Source organism: Thunnus albacares, chromosome 13, assembly GCF_914725855.1.
Source record: "Thunnus albacares chromosome 13, fThuAlb1.1, whole genome shotgun sequence".
NCBI lineage: Eukaryota > Metazoa > Chordata > Actinopteri > Scombriformes > Scombridae > Thunnus > Thunnus albacares.
This window is the reverse complement of record NC_058118.1, coordinates 6750789-6766286: the sequence shown is the minus strand read 5'-3', so window position 1 is coordinate 6766286 and position 15498 is coordinate 6750789. Positions and strand designations below refer to the sequence as shown.

General features: G+C 43.1%; 1 protein-coding gene across 3 annotated transcripts in view; it reads right to left on the bottom strand.

The window, feature by feature from the left end:
- Positions 1 to 15498, bottom strand: part of LOC122995274 (E3 ubiquitin-protein ligase RNF43) — an 88970-nt gene that overhangs the window by 23179 nt on the left and 50293 nt on the right. For 2 of the 3 annotated variants that reach the window (XM_044370357.1, XM_044370358.1), the window contains exon 2: positions 7002 to 7115. In XM_044370357.1, the coding sequence (XP_044226292.1) occupies positions 7002 to 7115 (114 nt within the window). The remainder of the gene's footprint in view (positions 1 to 7001; positions 7116 to 15498) is intronic. The other variant, XM_044370359.1, reaches the window with a different exon arrangement.

Sequence of the window (15498 nt, the reverse complement as noted above, 5' to 3'; positions counted from 1 at the left end):
AATAACATTCCTGTTGCTCAGGGCTCTTCCTTGTCCAAAATATTCTTTGGCTCGGTCCCATGGGAATGCACTCTCGTGTTCGTGTGATGACAGCGAAAGAGTTATCATTCTGTTTTCCTGTCCTTGGACTTCTAACGCAGCAGATACCTCATGAACATCCATGACAACTGGCTGATGATTTTCACTCTCAAACTCCTTTCCAGGTTACAATTGCCCCCGTTTGTGCTTCACATCGTTAGCCAATGCCTTGGAGGACAATGTTTTACTCTGATATTGTGCCAGAGAAAGTACTCTGCACTTGACTTGGGTAATCCCTTATGAATTCTACAAGCAGTAGAGGTGCACACACCAGAACGACAGTGTTTTGGGTTGGAAATGAGGAGTGTGTATGTGTTAACCTGTAAGTGTAACGGCTGACCACTTAAAAAGGTGGAAAAGTATTGCGACCAATGTTTTAAGCAACTTCAGGTGACCCATTATATCATACAAATGAAACTCCAGCATTTTTATTTTTGCACAATTACACACACTGTTTAAATATGACACAGTGATTGATTTACGGTCACAGTCATATGATTTCATCAGTGCATATTTGTCATAGTCATTGACAGTAAAGCTTGAAGAACTGCAAAGATCAAAGAGTCGATATCAAACAACCACTATAACACCTCACATCTCATAAAGTTACAGGACGCTATGTCAGGCAAAACTTATCAGGTGTGTCCCATAAAATCTCTACAGTCATGCTAGCGGCTCTGTGAAGATTTAATGTTTATAGAAAAGGAAACCTAAATCGATTAATAGATAAACTAAAGTATTGGACAAACTGAAACGTTGACCTGATGATGGCATAGATGAGAAACCAGTTGATCACTGAAGACCATGAATGTTGAATGCACCAAAATCGCAGGTCCTTCCAATAGTTGTCAGGATATTTCACTCTAAACAGCAAATGTCAACCTCGTGGTGGCACTAGAGGAAAAGTCCGGGGATCATCAAAGTCATTAAGTTACATAAGTCAGACTATGAAAAATTCCTGTGAACCATATGTAGGTTTAGCTGAGACTTATTTTATTCAAATCTACTTGGATTTTGCTACAATTAGGGGCCACTACTGTAATTTAAAATGCTGTTGTAATAGAAAAAAAGTGCACATTGTGTTTTGTCTTTTTTTAAATAAACTATTGATTGATAACATGTCCAATAATTGATTAGACAGACTTACTGTACACATCAGGTCTAATTGGAAATGCCCATCCAGGGTCAGTCTTCTACTGCTACACATGCACACAAACACTTAGTACACCTTAGCATACAGTACCAGTCAGTTTGGATACACCATCCCGTTCCCTTGAATGGGAAAGAGTGTCCAAACTGACTGGTACTATACATGGACACATGTACAAACAAATACATAAAACTACTGTATTAACAGCACCAACTCAGTCACAACAACGCCACGGGAGGAAATCAACCCCTTCTCTCTACACGCTGCAGAAAAGGACTGTAGCTGATGTTAACACTGTTTGCCGGGAGGGTTATGACTCTTGTTATGTAGGATGGTGGATAAGGGAACGGCCCGACAAAGGTGCCCATTGTTCTGCTTTATTAGAAACCCTGTGGGTGTGGCTTTGCCTTTTATAATGAGCATCATCGTGAAAATAGCAAGAGACGGATGAAAATACCTGCACAGTCAGAGCACCATCTATTTCAGAGACAAAATAAATAAGACAATCCTCAGAGACAGGCTAATCAAACTACAAATTACATCATGGGTACAGTAAGAGCCAAACTGAGTGCACTGCCCGAAAAGACTCAAAGCTAAGTACTTCCTACCGAGTTATCTTCACATTGATATGGGGAGCTAAGACGGTGCCTAACTTTAGCAACAGAGGAAATGGGAGGGAAAAGACTGTGTTGTCAGGGTCAAACAGGCACAAACGGAGGAATGTGGTTAGTTAATCTTAAGAAGGAATGGGAGGAAATATCTGAAAAGACACAGCAAAACAGAGTGAACAGTTAAAAGGAGGAAGGAGACATATTTGGGACATTCGTGGGTGCAGCTCTGCACCCCGATAATGAGGCCATCCGTTCACGCTGCTGCTTGATAGGAGGGGAGGCTTGAGAAAGAGAAGCCCAAAGCTACATCACTTTTGAAGCTGTTGCGTTAGAGGTGACATGATCAAAGCAGTGTAAACCTATCTGACAAGCAGCAGAGGGAATATGACCCTGAGGATAACAGGAAGAAAGGGCTCGCACAGAGGGCTGAAAAACAGATTTTGAAACGTCCCCAACTTTTTATGCAGCGATTTACAGTTCATCTCATATTGAAAACAGTAAAAAAAAAAAAGCAGTGGTGTGTCTGTGTTTTTGATTGAGAGATTAAAAAGAATAATCTAAGGTGCATGCAGTGGTTTAGGAGGTGCAAAGGTCCTTGCATGCTGGAGTCGGAGTGACGCTCTGACTAACAGGAGAAAGAAACAGAAAGTCATAGTCGATCCTTTTGAAGGCAACCGTGCAACTGTCTGGCACGGACGAGCAAATAATGAATTTTCTTGGGAGGGAAATCAAAGCGAACCCAGAAGTCTGCTAACACTGACGCATTTCATACCGGCCAAAATGTCCATTGTGTACCTGCTGCTTTTTGCATTTGCTCTGAAAAGCTGAAATATCCCCCATTTTCCAGATGTTGCCCTGTGTTCCTCCTCCTTGATTCGTCTCCTATGAACTGGAGACGTTGGACTCTGCTACCGAAGGAAAATAAGCCAGAGGCAGCTGCCATTGCGTTTCCAGCCCCTGTCTTAACTTAAAAACACCAGGCAGGAATAGCCTGAGGTCAGTGTCACCCCCTACAGACAATCAGACACAAGGAGACGAAAACATTGTCATGAGGGCCATGATTTATTCCTCCCTCAACGGGCTTCCCTTGTTTTTAACCACTTCCTGTCACTGGGACTACTCTTGCTGGCACGAAAGTTTAGGCCACACTGGAAGACAAATTGGACCATTCGGAGTAGTTTTCATGACTTGTATATTGTTATTCGTTCTTCAGTTCCTCATTCTAGCTGATTTTCTAGCTTTAACATTTCCTGTTCTTAATATATTTTACTCCTTCTATTCATCTTTCACTAGGTCATTTCATTTTTCGTATTGGCACAAGCTTAATCATTCAATTATCTCCATCCTGCACATACAGTATATACTATATGTTAGCTAAATAAAAAACTGTGGTTTGGATGGAATAAATTAACCAAATTACCATGAGAAGTGACAAAAAAATAGATCCACTTATAGCAACTCTAACAAAAACTGAGTCTTAATCTTTAAAAAACACTAAAGCTGATAAGACCTTTAGTGTTACAGTAGATGGATGCTGCAAATCATCTTTAACTATTATATTCAACGTGACAAGATATAATGTCATTACAAATACTAGATGTGCACCATCAGTGTCGTTTTCCTCTTGATGCATGTGACTGACGCTGTCTTTGGATCCCCAAACCTGCCTCCTCACAAAAAGTGGCCAACTTTCTAAAAGCTTGACAAAAAATTTGAGAAAGCACACTTGAAATAATGTCCAATCCAATAACACACACACACACACACACACATACACATGAAAACCCTAGTTAAAGAAAACAGGATTACAGCACAATCAGGCCAAAAACCCTTTTCATCTGAGAGGAGCAGAATCAATAAGCGAGGCTTTCTATAAGAGTCAGCAAGTTCAGACACGGGCCAAACAGTCACTGTAAGAGCTGTTTTCACAAAAACGACGGATTCTTATTAATGGTGCTCCACAGAGCTGCACTTTGTGTGGGTGAAAAGTCAGTTCAGTCTCCCCGAGCGCAAAAACTGGGCCATCTTTTTTGCTTTGAACATTCCAGATTACGGCATTTCTTCAGAACAAAGTACAGTAAGCCTCGTGTGGAGTTTAGACGAGGCCTCCTGGCACCGCTGCGATGCCTTTTCTCGTTGAGTCATGTGTTGCTCTGTGACTTTGCTACAGAACCTTTCCAAGGCTTTAGTGTAAACAGAAAAGCCAGGCTGGGTAGAGGAAAGCAGACGGATCACTTCTAGCACAACATGCTGGCAGAGAACCTCTGCTTGTGTTGTGTTGTGTAATGATGCAAAACCACTGGAGCGGTGGAGGGTTTTGATTCAGGCATTTGCATACAGAGAGCCGTATCTGAAACTCAGATATATAACTGTAGAAAGAGGTGATTTGGACACTTTTTGGATATTTCTGGATTGATGTGACTGTTTTTTTTTTAGTTAAGGTGTGTAACAACCATTTGTTCAAGCACCATTATTCTGGTCTCTTCAACATCCAACTTTTAATGAGCTGCATTAAAGTTACATATAACATATTTAAGGATTTTATTCAAGTTAATTTAGCTAAATTGAACGATTTTCCAAATATAATAAGAAAAGTCACTACTATGTGACTTTAAAGTTTCTTTTAAGAGAGGTGTAATTTATTGTTCCCTTCGTATTTTTAAATTTGATTTTCTATAATTGTGTTCCTTTGATGAATTACACTTGTGTGAATTATATCCTTCTAAAATGTACAGCATTGTAGGACAATTAACCCTTTGAACGCTGGGCTTTCTTTAGCTGGATTTTCAATCCCTTTATTCACAGGCTTTTAGCAGAGTCACTGACAGCCATCAGAATAGGTTGGGCTACTTAGAAATACCAATAATCAGTGCTCCAGGGATGTAACTTGACAGGACATTATGCGCCTTAGTAATGTGAAACAAAAAACATCACATTATTGGATTTTGTCATTTCTATTGTTATTCTTTTATTGGGGATACGTTTTTGTTTTAAGATTTGGATGCATTTGTTTACATTCTGGTAAAAAGTCATGCCGCATCAACTATTAGCAGTTGCTGTTTGCACTGTGATGGACAGACAGCTGTCACTGAATTACTTTGACACTGAAGAAAACTCATAATGTGGTGATTATAAGGCAAGATCTGCAGTTATACGGAGCGTTTTTGTTTTTTTTTTCTTTTTAAATTGACTTCAAAGCAAATTTGTGGACATTTATCTATTATCAGGACATCAGAAATATTCACAGTATAGCCCTAAAACATGTGATTCATGCTCATTTAAACGAGATCGAGAGCTGTACTTTCATGCAAGTGTGTGAGTGTGGATGAGAGGTGGCCAGCAGTGCTGAGTGTACCAGGAGAGGGCGATGCTTAAAGCCTCAATGCACGACTTCTTATTAAGGGCATCCAGAGAAAGTGTTTGACATGTTTTTCTATTAATGAGAAGATGTCGCACACTGTTAAATCAATGTTTGTGTGCAGCAGAGACACTTACTCTTAACTTTAACTTTCCGAGCTGTTCAGAGATGCTGTTAGACCCTTTCAGTAAAACAAAGAGTATTAGAGAGACATCGCAAATCACTGCGAATCAGCAAAGGAATCTGGCACATCCGTCACGTTTGTGATGTCGCTGAGGATAAGAACCTCTAAAAACCAAAATAAAAACAAAGGACAACAATGAAACGCTATCCTTCAAGGTTTTGAGCTTCGCTTTGTTTGGTTTACAGTCTATTCTGAGTGTGTGTGGTGTAACATGAGCCCTCTGTGGCCTGTCGGAGTATCTATAGATCAGTGGGGCGGGTTACAGTCAGACTAAACTGTAAACAAGTCCCATCCAGAGACCACGGCGGACCCAGCACGGCACATCCAAACCATCTGATTCATCCTCTTCAAACGGCCGAGAGCAAACTCCTCAGCAGCTGCACGATGAATCCCCAATAAATCCACCACGACCAAAAGCTTTGAATCTCACTAAGGAAGCGAGGATGCAGGTGGCTGGAGTGGAGTTTATTGCAACACATACTTTCCAGACGACCAAAACAGCAAGAAAGACCCCCTCCTCCTCCTCCTCCCCCTCCTTCTCCTCCTCCTCCTCCTCCTCCTCCCCCCTCCTCCTCGCTCCTTCACTTCTCCTGATTTCAAAGGCGATCTGCAGGGAGGGAGGAAGCACTCGGAAGCAACAGCCTTTTGTCCGAGGGTACTTTTGCATGAGGGAGAGACCGTGTTTTGTTTATGGGACAACACGGTGTTGCCATTAAGGCTTTAATCAAAACTGTTTCTGGAGTCAGCATCGAGTGACACCCCTCTTTTTCCCGCTTTCGCCCACTCGGTTTGGTTCCCACTGAGGGAGCAAACAGGAGGAGGAGGAAAGGAGCGGGGAAATGTGTGGGAATGTCTCTACATCGTCGCCACGGTGGGCAGCTCCTAAACATGGCTTGAAATTAGGGGAAAAGAAAACACAGGCTAAAAAAAGGCAGTCGCCTAAACTCCTGCCTGCTAATTTGTCACCACTTGAAAAACGGGGAAAAAATAGCAACAGTTTTAAATCACGCTGCTTTAAAGTTAGGACATGCCAGCCAGTATGTATGGTAGAATACTTAAACACATGGGAGATTTAGGTCAACTCCATAGCAGTTGCACATACATCTAAACCATTGTGGGTGGAATCTATGGAGCTCTGGCTGCGCTCATATTAGAGGGAAGCAGAAATGGAGAGCACCGAGTGTCTGGTTCTGGCTGGCTGGCTGGCTAGCTGGCTGGGATCGGACCAGTGACAGCTGGGGCTTGAAAGCCTTACATCCAAAGCCAGGGCTCACTGCCACTTGCTACATAGCAGCGCTGAGCTAAGCCCACCCCCTCCTGTCCAACCCCTCACTCTGAAAGATCACCATCCCGAACAAAACATTACGCTCCTGCCAAATAATTCCCTCTAAACCGTCTTCTCTTTAAAGTCTAAGTCCAAGAGCGGAAGGGGTTCTAGAGAGAGGACAAGATGGCAAGATGGTTTATCTGTCTGCTGCCATGTCTGAAAGGGGAAGGGGTCACACAGGGGGAAGTTTCTCCAAGAGTTCAACCAGGAGAAACGCGTGAAGCATTTTTAACAGCGTGTGTGTGTGTGTGTGTGTGTGTGTGTGTGTGTGTGTGTGTTTGTGTGATCTCTACCTTATCGAGCAGCGGCAGACAGGGATGTACCTTGTGCTCCAGTTTGACAATGGTGATGAAGTCACTCTCTTGTCGTTCATCCTCACTTGTATTGCACAGAGACAGAGGGTGATACTGCAAGAGAGAGAAAGAGGTTAAACCTTTAGAATAAAAGCTTTAGGAAAATAGAAGCTAAAGGAAAATAATCACTTGTAAAGATCAGAAATTTAAAACAACACAGATGTTTCTGGTGGTGTTATTTTTCTGCTTGGGGAGTTGAGTGGAATACATTTTTGAGGAATACTTTTTTTTTTTTTTTTTTTTGCAGTGCCAACTGGGGTTTTAAGCCGTGCTATGAAAAGTGCAAGGAGTGTGAATGTTAAGTTACACAAACAGCACATCAACAGCTCCTGAGATGAAAGGTACCGTGTGGAGTTTCTGACCTCTAGTAGTGCTGTGGAGCAGTTTTTGTATAAGCGGGAACCCATTTTCTTTGTCTTGTGCACGCGTGTATGCATCACAGGTGATGCAACACATGTTCCTGTCGGTGGTTTCACAATACTTTGCAAAGGCACCATAGCTGCATCCTGGGCTTTGCGCCATCCAACACGATTGTGATTGATTAAAAGAAATACAAACAAGCTAAAATCTCCGATAGCAGAATGATAGTGGGTGCAGCCGGACCTTTCTCCAGTGCCGGCAAAGCACTGTGGAATTAGGTCTGGCTATGCAAGACTAACATGGATGCAAACAATGCAGGATTTAAAACACTCTAAGTCAGCTGTGCAAACGTTTGATTAGAAAGGAAATACATTCAACACTTTTGTTAGACCTCAAGGATACACACAGTGTGCTTTGGTGAGTAACACTTAATGCAAACATAACTTTTGATTGTTTACAAGAAAACTCCACAAGGCAAAAAATGAAATGTGAATGAGTCTGAAAACAATTTTTAAAATGTGACATTTGTCCTATTGTAAAAATACAGAATATTTCAGGGATTTGATTTTTTTTTTTACAATAACAGCAATGACTTTCACAAAACATATGCAGACAAGAGAGAATTTCCAAAAATAGTCACACTAATGGATTCTTAAGACCAAAAAGAACCAGTACAATAAAAAGCTTCAGCTGTAACAACACGTTCTCATCCCAGCTCGTAAAATACCAACGCTTCGTCACACCCCTCTGGCATCTCATACAGACGCACAAGGTGACCATTGGCGTCTGTATAGCGGCACACCAGGCTTTCAACTAAATCCAATGTAGACCCATTCACGCCAATATTACACACTCATAGCAACTGGTTTAGGCACAAAAATCACTTGGTTAAGCAATCCAGGAGGCACAAAAACCACTTGGTTAAGCAGTCCAGGAGGCACAAAAACCACTTGGTTAGGTTTGGGGAATTCGTGGTTTGGGTTAAAATGATCACTTGAAACGTTGTCATGGCAACAGTAAACACCACGAGAAAAATGTCCCAAGTCGTGGTTGGAAGCAGGAGGCGAACAGTGGTCTCCTGCAGCAAAGTCCACTTTTTGCCTCCTAATTATCTAGACATCCATCCAACCCACCTCCTCCTAACAAGGAAATGTCACCTTATATAGATGTCATTGGTCTCATGGCGACTAATATACGCAGATGGGTTTACATTGGAGTTAGTTGAAAGCCCGGTGCATCTCATACAGACGCTAAAGAGTGCCTTGTATGTCGGTATCAGACGTCGAGGGGCATGACAAAGCGTTGGTATTTGATGCCCTGGGAATGAGAATGGGCTGGCTGTAAACCAATGAGACTTAAGAGACAGATACTGTAACACTGACATCTATCTGTCGGAAGAGGTTCCTGAGGTTTCTGCCATTTTTTTCTCCATTGAAGGGTTTTTCCTTATCCGAATGGAAGGTCTTAAGATAGAGCGTGTTGTATGTTGTGCAGACCCTTGAGTCAAATTTCTGATTTATAAAATTGGGCTATAAAGATACAGTAAAACTGATTTAACTTGACCATCTATTCAGTAAATTGTGTCAATCCATATGGACCAAAAACACAACATGTAACCGATAGTATGTGACCATAAAGATATCAAAAAATTGGACCAAAACCGAGAAGAATGAGAAGAAAAAATGTTCAAGAAAACCTTTTAAAAGATAGTCTAGAGAAAGATTCTAAAGCTGGTTTTCACACCATTTGAGAACAACAGTTGCTTTTGATAGAAGCTTTTATCTGTTAAATGAAGGCGTTTCCTTCTTAAAGCTGTTGATATCAAGAGGAAAAACTTTGGCACCCTAGAAAATCAATTACATGGATGGCAATGTTCACTCCCACTCAGAGCCTTGAGGACTGAAAGAATGAGAGATAGTCTTTGGTAGGAACATTTGATCCCCTCTGAAAGGGAGGAAATTCGTAGCTGCTGAAAGGCTGCATTTAAGAGCTCAAGGGATAGCAGCAGTGTTTGCAAGTCACAGACATGCTGTCACGGGTATGAAGAATTGCACGGCAGTCCAGGAGGGAGCAAACCACTCCTAAAACACCCCTGCGGATCACTAATTCGCTCACATGACATCAATAAGGGCACCCGTCACAACGCAGTGCTCCCAGATTAGTCCTCGTTACAGCTTACAGATCACCCTGCAGCACCCAGCTTCCGCGCTCACCCACACCCCAGCGGAGCGGTCCCACCCTGCCATGCCATGCCCTGCCCTGCCCTATACAGGCCAGTCCCCGGACTGGTTCTGCCCCGGTGGTGGGCCTCTTCATGTGGCTGTGGGCTGAGGTCATGGGGCTCCCCCTCATCTCACCCAGCGGAAATCCCTAAATTAAAAAGACCCAAGGGTGACATCAACAGCTGGCACCCCGGTCCAGGGGAATTGACGTAATGTGCTGCAAAGGGCTGGTGCATGTCTGTCAGAAAGAGAGAGAGAGGGAGGGGAGAAAGAAAGCAGACAGGAGAAAGAGGAGAAAATAAACCGGAGCGGGGGCATGAAGATGAAAGAAAATGAGAGATGGGGGTAAGCAGGGGGGTAAAGCATCCTGTGTATAGTGGTTGTATAGTGTGGTGGATTCACATACCACAAATGGAGAATACAATATCTGTAAGTGTTGGCACAGGTAACACCAACACTAATGATGAAACTAGTTGGGAAACCTACACATATGCCATATGAGAGGTGCAGTAATGACCTATAGAGTAGATTAGGAAGACAAGGTGATGCACTCAAACACAGAGACCAAAGCATCCTGGAAACACATCTCTGTCCAGCTAAATCTGAAGGTGAACATTGAAAACAAATACACTCGGTTGAGAATTTTGCCCTGCATGATGTTTTCAGACCGTTGCATGTCAGCTGAATGGCAACCCGTGTTCACGAAGGAAGTGCATGGCCTGGCCTGCATGCTGCGCTGCCAGCTGCCTCTACCAGTCCACATTTACTAGGCCCAAATTAGAGGCCTACAGTTGAACTTGGCCCTTAACTAAGAAAAAGAAAGAAAATTCAAAAAGATCCTTTAATGACACTACTTCACTGATGCCATGACCTCTGCTCTTTTTTGCTATAGGTTTGTGGGAAATGTTGAAAAAGAGCTACAGTGCATTCGGTTATGAGAACCTTTTTATTGCCAGATTACAACGCTTATTTAAATCTTCAGACGCCCTTGATCATGTTTGGTTCTTGCTGTGAAACATGTTGATGCATGGGGTTGTGCAACCATACTTAATAAAGCAGATAATAATCCCAAAGCGGAGCCAAACAGGCTCGGAAAGGAGCGACTAGGTTTAAGTTTCCTCTGGCTCTCGGAGGCTCTGAGGGCAACCACCTCGTTGGTCACAGTGTCTATGTTTTGCATCGTTGACAAGACTAAGCATTATCTTCTATTTTAGATATGCCCACACCACTTACAATCAGATGGCTGTGAACACTCTCCATGTGCCACCATCAGTGCCATCTACCACTTAGAAACACGCTGCCGCTGAGCTATAAATGGCAACCAGGACAGACTGAAACGTCTTCATTTGGTTTTTGTGCGGCCCTGAGAAAAAGGGGCCTGGGAAACCAAATCACTGAGTCTCCATTTCACAGGGACTAGAAACCACAGGGCACGCAAACAGTTCCCCACAGACTGTTAACAATGCTCACTCCTCCGTTCCGCCTCCTCCTCATCTGTCTAGATCTGTTGCAAAACTGACGGGGACATGTCCCTCGGTTCCTTTGTAGCCACGATTAAAGGCATTCCTTTCCAGCTCAATCAAAGACTACCCCAAAAATATTCCAAGGCAAGAATCTAACAGCCTCAAAAACAAATACACGGACAGAAAAAGGGGAAAATAAATAGTAGCTGCGGTGAGAAGTCAATAATATTTTTTTCCCCTCGCTTAGCCCTGCGGATCTTCTTTTTTCATCTGCCAATAATCAGCAAGAGAGCTTTCTAGTTCATCTGCTGCCAGCAGGGAACCAGGCCCAGGCAGTTATGTCAGTGTGTGTTAGAGGTGGGGGGGGGGGAGTAAAAAAAGCTTGCACCTCTCATCAAGCTCCACCACTCAATTACCAACTGCATGGGTCACTGGGCTTCTGAGGAATTATTGGATGAAATGCTATATGCAAAATTATCAAAATGAAGCAGATTAGTTTAGAAGGAGATAAAAGAGATGTATCTGCGACGTATGTGTGTATTCTATCCAATAAATCAAGACTGAGAGTGAGGAAGGGAAAAGGCTTCTTCAATGGAACTCTGCCCCAAGGCCTGGAAAGCCTGCCAGGTTAAAGCATATCAGGGAAGAATTCAATCAACCCTGCCACATGCAAGCTTGCACACACACACACACACACACACACACACACCTTGTAAATACTATCTGTTGCCTGGGTTCTGACCCACTTCTTCAGTGAGTGACTCAGCCTCCCACGTCTGGGCTCTAAATCCAATGAAGTGTCTCGTTTTCTTTTGAAACTCCACCATTAAACACCCACCTGTTCTGTGGGCACACACGCACACACACACACACATGCACACACACACACACACACACACACACGCCCACACACACTCATGTACTGGGCCAGGAGTGAGAAAGGAGTCAGCATGTCTCGCAGCAGTAAGTTTTAGAAATGGTGATCAGGTTGGCAACCAGGATGCAGCTTTTGGTTGCCAAAGTTAACAGAATGGTTCCCATAATTTACATTACTGGTAAATGTGACATTAAACATTTAATTTGCATGAGTTTCAAAAAATGATTTAGCCTCACTGAAGGTGTGAATCAAAACTTTCTCTTATTGAAATTGGCAGAAGCTTCGACAACAAGGGCAGATGGTACAATGTTTGTTTTAAGCGCAGGAAAAGCGGTTGCCAAAAGGAGCAACAAGACCGCATGTAATAGATGAAAGAGATCCGAAACTGGTTGCCCGGGTTACTGGGCAACACTTACTGTTGATCCCTGCTAAGATTTGACTTTGTGTGTGTGTGTGTGTGGGTGGGTGTGTGTTTTTTAAGGGATGAGAGACCCCGGGGTGACAGGACAGGTTGAGACCCTGACCCTTTGCTTCCTATCTCTAGCGACAACCCCAGCTTGGAAATGCATCAGCTAGCTAGTCTACCCAACATCAGGTACAGTACAGTCTGTGTAATTGTGCAGGTTAATGAGTGAGCGCGCAGCTATGTACTGTTGCTAGAGGCACATGAGCATGTGCTTGCATGTGAACATATGTGTGCATGAGCATGTGTCTACTGATCTTCTGTTTCAAAAAGTCCCTCAGTGGTCCTGCAGGGGAGTTACTCAGCGCTGGGTGCAGGAGTGTGTGTCTAAATCTCTGCGCTGAAAGCCAAGGCACTGAGGCTCATATCCGTCCTTGGACCAATAATCAGGCAGCGCTGGCTTCTACACAACACACTGTGGTCCAGCTCTCAGTGCCACAGATGACACAGATACACACTCCTCATACCACACTCCTCAATCAAACAGGCTTGTATCTCATGAACCTACACTAAGTAGATTTTCATGAAAGGCTGATATGAGAGTGACGCCGGATTGCCCGGTGCCGGGGGAGCAGCGGAGCAGAGGGTCTTTCTCTGTCGGAGCATCTGGAAAAGTGGGCTCTGAGGCCTTCTATTTCTCCTCTCTTTGCAAATGCAAACGAACAGGAGGCATTACTGCTTTGGTCCTGTCAAAACAAAAGGCGTGTCATCTTTCCCCCCGCTTTATTGACAGTGTCAGCCCCATATCCAGTAACGCTTACCACAGAGAATGACTTGGGGAAACGTGATCCCATAATGAGGCCCAAATAATTACCACCAGCCCCAAATTTGCCCGGGCGCTTTCTTTAAGTAGCAGTGCTTCCCCCCCAACTCCAGGCCCGTCAGACTGTCTCTCTGCTCTATAAAAGGGATTAGACAGAGGAGAAAGAACCTGGAGAGGGAAGAGGAGTTGGTCTTAAAGAAAGGAAGCTGAGGAGTGAGCATGAATGTTGCCGCCAGAATGCCAGATGAGGGAATGAATGTTTGCTTTTTTCTGATGTGCCAAGATATTTGAACAGACTTTAATGGGATGTTTTTTTTTTTTAACTCAGACAAATTGATCCATATCCCATTTTTCTGTGCCATCCTCATTAGCTTGTTTCTAGTAAATGTGCAAGAGTTTCATCATCACAACATGCAGCTCAAAAGTTCAACCTGGATGAACTTTGAACACCGCACCTATGCTTTGATCACTGCGGCAGATTTTCATTCAGGCATGCGTGAAAGCAAATGAAAATAATTAATTTTAGAGCTCAGTGGTGGAGTTACAATGCCCTACATTAGAGCAGCTTTACTAAATTGGTCTCTAATCCATGTACTAAAGTTATATTCTTAACTCTTAAAGTTATGTCCCTCTATTATAGCTACTATAAGCAATTATACTATTTTCAACAAATGGTAGTCAGACAGGATTTGGATTTAGATCCAAAGGATGAATGGACAATGAGAGGGACACACCCTGACCTGCATTTAAAGTCTAAAGCCCAAAGTGTGACAATAGTCCCACATACACAGAAAACCGTTACAGAATGTGTGGTTATAGTTTACAAATTCGCCTTATTGCAAAATGTACCCAATGAAATGGCAAAAAACAAACAAACGCAGAGACAGAGTTTGACATTTATAAGAGAACAAACTTAAATTTATGGATGTTGCAACAAACCTACCATAGTTAATACTGTCCTGCCAGCTAAAGGGGATTGCACATAAGACTTCTGTGTAGTTGCAAATCTCCAGACTGACACTCAGCCACAAAACTCGTTACGCATTTTTAGTTTTTGTTATTGTTATGGCTGCTGCTCTGAACCACTGGCATACAGTAAATCATAGCAGAATGACCACTCTCTCTCTCTGTGTATGGTGACAAGGCACTTAGAGCCACTCAACAGGCAAAGTAGGTTATAGTAGAGTAAAGCTTTAATGTCCCCAAGGGGCAATTTGGCAGAAGTAAAAATGGAATCCATAAAATATATATACACAATCATTGTTGTCCTTGACACCAGAACCATCAGAAGAAGCAGTAAGACAGAGAAGTGGGGGACTGTATCACATCCACAGATTCTCATAGTCCCATTTTGTTTAAAAAGCCAATAGCTGACGGAATAAAAGACTTCATATATGAGAGTCCAGTAAGATGACCTGTGCTTTCTGTGTGGCTCTGACCTGGTAGAGGTGGTAAAGATCATTTAAATTTACGCCTGTAACTGTAACTTTATGGCACACGTTCACAATTTTTCCCAGCAAGTCTTTGTTTTTCACACTGAGATTAGCAAACCAACAGATCATAGTGAATAATAAAACTGACTCAATACACGTATACAGAACAATTTCAGCAGACTTGTTACCATTAAAACTTCTGAGCTTCTAATCTAATCTAAACAATCTATTTGCCTTTTTACAAATAAAATCAGTGTTGGCTTAGCAAGTGTTTGTACTGCTGGAATACAGTCACATGCTGCCCTATAATGACGGCAGGGGCAAGAGAACTTAGTCGGTTGCTGGTTAGTTGCACTGGGATCACCGTGGAAACAGCTCAAAGATGGAGGCCGGTGCCCTTTCCACATTTCCTGCACAAGTTCTGTGGTCATACTAACACAAATGCACGTGCTTACATATATACACACCTAAGCATGCACACCACCAACAACTAGTGCCACTCCATCAGCCTGGGGCCAGCGCTACGCTATACATTTCAAAGCTCTGACTTAAACATAAACACAGCACTTCCCTGTCATAACAAGTCAGTGGCTTGGTAACCCAGCAGTTTGTTAGTATTGCAGTGATCCTTCTTCCCTGTAGACACGGGGGCCACATCCACACGTCCTCCAGGCTTCCTCCGGCCTGTCCCTGGCCCGCAGGACGACTCACCAGCTCTCTCAGGTTCCATAACATCAGTCGGAGAGAAAACCCACACTTTTCAACTTGTCAATCATTTAAGGTTAAGAACTTAAGGTCATCTATGTGGAAAGAGATTAGCCATAAGAGTGAGGAAGGGTGTTCACCGAAAGGAATT